We start from the raw sequence: 7,991 nt of genomic DNA, 5'->3' as shown, positions 1-7,991 counted from the left end.
CTGTAATTGTTGGAGAAGTTGACTGAACAACTGAAACTATCCTAGTGCTTTCTGAGCATCAAAGAGAAAGATCCATGCTTACTGCTGCTCAGAACAAACAGAACTTAAGGAAACAGGCTGTATTTTCTGTCAGGAAGATGTGACTCTGAGTGATGGACCTTAAAGAGTTGCCTTTTAGGGAAAGTACTGTGAGGAGGGTTTGCCCGTAAGTTTTCATCTTCTGGTGCCTGCAGCCTCATCCACTTAGGTTTGTGCTTCTGTACCGTGCACAGGCTAACATTACTTGCCTCCTCAGCAGTCACTGCAGACCCAGAGGGGATGTCTCATCAAATTCCCTCCTACTCAAATGAGAGGAAGATTCTTTCTGAGTACCCCTATTTCAGGAATGGTTCCTCGTTTGTTCACTCTAGAATGTAAATAGGACAGCATGCTTGTCACAGAAAATAAAACCAAGGGGGTTTTGTGTTCACAAAGATCGCAATTGACATGTCGGAGCTTGATGCTTGAAGGAAGCAGGGTGGTTTTTTTCCTAGAAACGTGCAATACATTGCTATCAGGAAGTACCGGTGCCCTAAAATAAAAACCACGCACTAGGCTCGTGTATGTTTTAACAGTGTAATGATAAAAAGATTCTGAAAAGCTTTTAAATGTTGTTTTTCTTGTGACTTTTAAATCATTAAGTGGATTATAAACTGGTTTACCCTTTTTTCCCTTTAATGCACAGGCTTTCTTCAGCCCACATGACATCTCTTTCACAAACCACTCCTCAGACTTGCACCAAAATGTCCATTTTAACAAAAGGCATTTCAAAACCCTTTGCTTCTGTAATCATCCTCTTTTCTCTCTAACCTCTTTCTGTCATTCCCTGTTACACTCAGATTGAGTGCTATAGGGCAAGGACACATCTCTCTTAATTGTATGGGCTCACCCGCCTTGAAGAGTAGTAGTAAACACACATGCACACACACCACACACCCCCACCCACATACACTCTGCACCAAAAGATAGAGGAGAAAAAAATTTCATACCTCCCCACCCCCAAATACCAGTAGCCTCAGTTACTGTTAACAAGAAGTTCTTTCTTACCTTGAGCTGTTATCCTGCCAAAGGGCAGAGAACACCTTCATTCCATAATGCAGGTAATAGTCATAAATGCCATTTCTGAGCCAAGAAGCCAGGGAAGTTGCTAGCATCCCCGTCCTCCATAGCCTTTTCCTGTTGACACTTAAGAATCTTTTGGAAGTCTCTTCTTTCTAGAGTTTAGCGGTCTTGTTGTGAAACATCAGTTTCACCTTAAAGTCTGTTACTGAATCTGACTCCACCATACATGAAGAGAAAAAAAAAATCCCAGGAAAATTAACCTATATAAACATGCTCTACAAATAAATAAATGCGCTATTAGCCTACACTGGTGGGAACAGAGAGCAACTCCTGCTGTTCAGCAGCTACAGCGTTGGAGAAATATTCTCATCACATTGTCAAATCATAACATGTAATCTTAGAAAATGTTTACTCCTCTTAGACTTGTGTCATCAGCTAAGGAGCAGCTTAAGGAGAAAAAGTTGACTGATACTTTTTTTTTTTGCACAACAGAATATGAGGAGTGAGATACAAGTCCATCTATACATTTATATTTAAACTTAGTGAGATGGTTTTTGTGAGTTACCTGATGTTACAGCCTTATTGGACTGAGTCGTCTTCTTCCTGTGACATTTATTTTACCAGTTTGCTGTGTGCTCATCTGGTACAATGAATATGAAGGATTCCTATAGGCTTTGCATTAATTAACTGAAAAAAAGAGTGGCTATTCAGTTATTACATCATTTTAGTTAGTAGGGTGCTTTTAGAGTGAATAACAGAAGGCACTTCTTAAATTGACAAGCCTTCCCCCCCCCCTTCAGCGTATAGGTGAGGTACTGATTAGAGTCGACTGCCACATTCAGCACCACCAGGCATCGTTGTGATGGAGGCTGATGGAGGCTTTGGCAAGGATCGCCTTTTAAAGCCAGAAGCAGATCTCCACCAACAGCCTTGGAGACATATGAATTGCATCTACAACTCTTAATTCATAGGTGCGTTGGTATTGTTAGCCAGCATTCCTCATACTTTTGAGACGCATTTATCAGCAAGAAATTAGTGTCTGCTGTTCTTATACTCCTCAGTTCTGGGAGGATGAAATTCCTGCATGAAAAGCTGATTGTGCTTTATTTCTGCCCTATAATTGGCTCCCTGAGGCAAATGTACAGAGTCACAGCAACTACAAAGAAAAAGCAGGGTATCCCAATGCAAAGCCCTTCCCCTGCTCACCTCAGAAACTGAGGCTGATAGAGAAGCCAAATTAGGGAAAAAAAAGTATATTGTTTTGTTCTTAGCTTCATTTCCATGCATATGTTAAAGCTACTTTGAGCTATTTCAGTTACACCATTTTCAAGTGCACAGATCCAATAATCAAAGAAATTATGCAAGATGAAGTGCCAGTCAAATCGTTTGTGCATTTAACCCCTCCTAAACTCTGCATAAACTTATTTTTATGATGCTTCAACATTTTGGACTTCCCACCCATCTTAGTTCTACCCTTCTGCCCCTGCCCCCCACTGTTCATTTCAATATAAAACCCCTTTTCCATCCTTCATTTAATTCAGCTACTCCTCTTTGCCACCTTCATTCAGCCTTTGACATGTCTTCACTTGTCTGAGCTGGATTTTCTCCTTTGAACTCATTCCATTTAACAATTGTCACCTTGTTCAGGTGACCACTTCCTCTAAACACCAGCATGTGTTAACTCCTCCTGACAGAGTAGCTCGCGTCTTCCTCCCTCAAAGGCAGGCAGCTCTCAGGGCTGGTCCACACACGTGAGTTTTGTTGGTCTATCAAGGAGGTGTTCATGTTAAAATACACCAAAGTGCCACTTGCGTGTGCTGTCGTGCTTCACTGTGCCCAGCCAGCATCGGTAACACGTGGCAGTGCAACCCGTCAACTCCTTCCCTAGGCATGCCGGCAATACTCACTGGTGTCTCCTTCCCTTACAAGAGAGGCATGGTAAGATCAGTTTGCATCCTTACTGGGAGAGTCTGCCTAGTTTGGGGGGAAAAAAATAGGTTGGGCTTAAGATGGTGGCTCTCTGTGGGAAAGGAAAGGGCCTGGCTTCTCTCTCCGCCTTCTGCTGGGGGTGACAAACCCTGCTATGGAGCTGGGGCTTCTCTGGGTGAGAAGTCAGTATGGAGTCCTGCCCCTCCCTGCCCCCCTGCCGAGCTGAAGATGGAGGCTGTAGCTCTGCAGCCAACCTCCCCTTTCAGCTTCTCCCACATACGATCTCTCCACTGTTGGCATATTTCCCTGCATTGGTCAGGTTTTCAGATGCAGGAGTTAAGCTCTGGCCTAGCCCTTTCTCATCTCCATTCAGGCTTCAAATAAGGTGATGACTGCTTGCTTTTACTTCCTTGGCCTCTCTGGTGGTCTTGCTTTTTCAAGCCCCAAATGGCAAAAAGGCAGCTGAGATAAAACACACGTTAACAGCTGCGGAGCCTTGCTGCTGTGCCCCAAGCCTGCCTTCCCCAGCCCTCATGCCATCTGTAACATCCACCTACGAGGTGATGTAAGCTCTCTCGGTTTACTTGAGACAGGGACACGGTGAAAGCACACGCACGACTCCAGACAGCTGAACTAACTCAGAGTAATTCAAAGTCACAAGTTGGAACTGATTATGTGACTACAAACCCAAAACCATTTGTCCCTTTTAAACTGAAAACCCATGAAAGTTCTCTTCAAATCTTCCCAACCCTAAGCCACTCAGGCACTTACTGGAACAAAGTTTTAAATCAAGCTTTCACTTAAACACGTGCAACTTCCTCATAGACCCCTACATGCTCCGTCAGACTGGTGACGTAAAACCAAGTAGCCAGTTCTCTAGCACTAGTAACTACTGCTAATTCAGTAGTAAGGTGCTTCCCTTCATCACCACTTAAGAGACCCTGAGTTCCTCCTTTTGGGGACAAATTATTGGCAGTTGTGCAAGTACCACAAATAAGAAATCTCCTCATGACCTTTATTTTTCTTTAGTTTTGTAAGCAGTTGGGATCCAGTAAACAAGGTCAAATTGCAATCCAATAAACACTTTCTATTCCAAAGTATCATCTGGACAGTTCTTTCTACTGCAACACTTTCTACTAGTAAAATGTTCATTAAATACAGTATATTTTTAAACAAGATTAATACAAAGCTAGTCCTTGAAATAGAAACCGTCAGAAGGATCTTATGCTAATAAAATCTGCAAACAGGTACTTAAAACTGTACAGAGCAGAGACCTTGTAATTAAATAGAACAACTGAAACAACCTAATTTTGACGCTATTGGAACTTCAGTCTAATTTCAAGAAACAGAATGAAATAATTGAAAAATACCACCAGAAACTGAAGTTACTTATATGCCTGTGGTTAAACCACTGAATTAAAAATAAAAACTCTTTAATCAATGAAAAAAATACCACCGTGCTTTGTATGTGTGAAATCGAATGGTTTAAACTTGAGTGCTGTTGCCCCAATTAGATGAATATTCAAAGTGGTATGATTTTTCCCTTCTCTGCAATGTTCTGCCAACTGTGTAATTTTTAGGCATGGAAGATGCTTTTGAACCACTCTAGGTGCACATTCGATACAGACCATAGTTCTTTGTACAGCATTTTGATTTAAAGACTAAGGAAAATTATCAGGCACAAATCAGTCAAGGGAAAAACCAGCAAATCACTTACAGAGCTCTTGCTTTAGAAAAACAAAAAGCAGGGGAATTTAGAATGTATTTCTCATCTTGTTCCCACATTACCTGACCACTTCTAAATAGGGATGATGGTGGTTAAGAAGAGAGAAACAACTACTTCCTACATTTTTAAGAACACTGAAGTACTTGGAGAACATTGGCACAGAAACTATATTACACATGTACATTCACTTGTAAATATTTTAATGTAGCTCCAAACATAAAAATGTTGGTAATTTTATAGAACTCCATTAGGTATCAGTCCCAAAATATGGTTACTTGTATAAAAAAAACCCCTCTGTTAAGGTATCTGCATTTTGTAAGGTCATTTAGTGACATTTGTTGGCCACCAACCCCTGCTATTTGTGTACAATTTCACTTCTTCCCCACAACATATTTTGTAACAGTGAGGAAGTGGTGCAAAATCACCTGCAAGGGTCAGGAGGTAACATCTAATTCCAATTTTAGTGAAGATAGCCACTGAAAGACGTACATTTTACCTGCCTTTTTTTCCCCTGTTTTTCTATCTTCTGAACCCCCCACAACTACTGAGAAACTGTTGTTGGCAAAGAGAACGTAAACACAGGTGAATAGGAAGTTGCATTTGATATTGGAATCATCTGCCTCACAGAAATTTACCATGGGGTTTGTTTACCCAGTGTGCCTAAAGTAGGCAAACAATTTGCTTATTGCTTAAAGATCTGCAAGAGTTAATAAAATTCAGAAGACAGTATCATCAGTAAGTATGCAATTTGAGATAAATACAGATAACAGCCATCTTACCTAAGCTTTCCAATTTCAGCCTGTTTAAGCCCAAATACCATTTTCGTGACACTAAAGCGTAATGACAAAATAACATATGGCACAATAACTTCTCCAGCAAAGTTAGGTGGATAAGAAAGTATTATAGAGTAAAATCTGACCACATGGAATGTTTGCCCTGACCTAGATATAAACCTAGCTTGCTAAGGTTGGTCACAGAAAAACCTGAGTGTGTTTTCTGTCCCTACTTTTAAATTTAAAGTGTAGCTCCAGGAGATAGCATAGGGCATTTCCCACTCTGTAAAGTAGACAGAATTCTGCAATTAACTTCTGTGGGTTAAGAAGCCCGGGCCCTGTAGTTACTTAAAATATCAAGATACCAGTGTGCTAGGAAGCAAAGTAAGTACAATGCCAAAGAAATGCTGAATTGAGCAATGGAGTTAGCGATGATGATTAGCAAAATCTGTTCTTTTGTCTTGGCAAAGTATAGGCAACTCACAGGATTCTTGAAAGGTAGGTCTTATTCACAGGAGCAGTCCATATCCAGCCCTGCCCCATTGCTGCCATTGCAGTCGTCCGATACTGGAGCACAGTCTCCCCCCTCTGTTACCTGATCCACACAGCAGCCAGACGTACTCTGGCTGAGGCAGACCTGCATGTCGTTGTCATCAGTATTGTAACTGGCAGGACATGTTTCTTCTGACGCCCCGTCGTGATGGGTACCTCTGTCGTTGGTCCCTGCTACCTCATCTCCCAAGTCTATGACATCATCCAGCTGCTCTTCTGGATCAGGCTTGGCTACTGTTGAGATCTGTGCTTCTAAGTTCCTTGTGTTCTCTGTGACTTCGAATTCCTGCTTCTCCTCTGCCATTTGCTTCTCCCTAGTACTTAATTTAGTCTTCATGGATTTCTTCATATGTTTGTTGTGCATGTCTTCTTTGGAGAACCTCCAGTGAAACTACAAGTAAGAGATCCAAATGTTAAAGACCATTAGAGACAATCTCACATGGACAGTTGCTTTCCTGAGTAGAAATGTTTTTATTATTTAGTTTTAATTCAAAGACTAGTTTGACCAAAAAGACCTAAGATTAAAAAAATGGCATAACTAAATCAGAAGACTTAAGATCATTTGAGCCTACACGTACGTATCTGTTAGACAGAGAGGAGACTGTGGTGCATTGTACTTCTGCTGTTTCACGTCTAGTGGGTTCCTCTCCGCATGCTGTGTCACTGTTGAGGCCTATAGCAACCTGGCAGACAACCTGCACTGTGTGTGAAGCAAGAACATGCAAAGCTGCACAAGTGCAGACAGATGAAGCAATCCTATGGCATTATTCCAATGTTTTTCACCAGGTTAGCAGCAGAACTAACACTATACCCAAGACTATACCCAAACAGTGAAATAGTCTGAACCATTTGTATGAATGTTTTTTGATGAGAAAGCATGAGGCTGCCTCTTGCAGCACTCACCAAAAGACTTACCACAGCCACCATTTCAGAAGAACTGTTTTAACTACTATTAAAAAAAAAAAAAAAAAAAAGGAACTAGCAGTACCTTGAAATACTGACTCGACAGGTATAACATATATAAAGGCTGACAAATATGCCACTAATGTATCTGCTTCATTTGTCAAAAAATAAATGGACCTTCCCAAGGAAAGCCAGACCATGTTCCATGGCACTGCTGAGCCATCCTACACGTTTGCTAAGTACATGTAAATGTACGCAACCATTTTGTCAGCAGTGCCCATGCTGATAGAAACTCAGGGATGGGTTAGGAGGCAATGCTTGATGGCACAAATAATCTCACTGGGACAATTCAGCGGATTCAGCTGTGGTCCATAAGCCATTCTCTCCAGTGCAACCAGGTCTGTGCTGAGGTTGGTCAAAAGAAGGACTCATATTCATAAATTTTTGATCTAGCTATGTATTCCTTAATCAAAAAGCCATTCAAAACCTATTAAGTTTATTAGATTACAAAGATGGAGTAATGCTCTTTCCTTCTGCTAGCCAGAACTTAATGTAAAAAGAAAAGGAAAACAAAAAAAAGAAACTGGCCTTCACAAGATTCTTCTTGGGTTTACTTAGAGGAAGCTATCTTTCACTTAAACATCATTACAGTTTAGAGAAAGAGGAAAGATAACATCTCAGTTCTAGAGCTCAACTGTTTAAAATTCAGAGACACCTGAATTTTTTTTTTTTGATTTGCCGAAGTGCTGGGCACCCACAGCTCCCCTTTAACTCACAGCTCTCTTTGACAGAAGGTAAGATCAGGGCCCTAAATGTGATAAAGATCAAACTGTAGAAGGCTCTGTGTGTACGTGCAAATGTATGTATACTTAGTCAGGTATTTATATTGTATTTCACAAAAATGCATACAGCACTTTTGTATAAAGTGAATGAACACCATTACCTCATCGCTGACTGAATATTGCACTAATAAGAGTACTTCTGTCTTACTGAAGAGAAAAATAAGT

The 7,991-nt window shown here is 40.9% G+C and overlaps 1 protein-coding gene across 3 annotated transcripts in view; it reads right to left on the bottom strand.

Moving 5' to 3' along the window:
- Positions 1-4,031: 4,031 nt before the first annotated feature.
- The window catches only part of RFTN1 (raftlin, lipid raft linker 1), a 96,464-nt gene continuing 92,504 nt past the window's right edge, over positions 4,032-7,991 (bottom strand). For all 3 annotated transcript variants that reach the window (XM_052798722.1, XM_052798738.1, XM_052798732.1), the window contains exon 10: positions 4,032-6,472. In XM_052798722.1, coding sequence (XP_052654682.1) covers positions 6,035-6,472 — 438 coding nt within the window. In that variant the 3' untranslated portion in view covers positions 4,032-6,034. The remainder of the gene's footprint in view (positions 6,473-7,991) is intronic.

This window comes from Harpia harpyja, chromosome 1 (assembly GCF_026419915.1).
Source record: "Harpia harpyja isolate bHarHar1 chromosome 1, bHarHar1 primary haplotype, whole genome shotgun sequence".
Taxonomy (NCBI): Eukaryota; Metazoa; Chordata; class Aves; order Accipitriformes; family Accipitridae; genus Harpia; species Harpia harpyja.
This window is presented reverse-complemented; position numbering and strand designations above follow the sequence as displayed.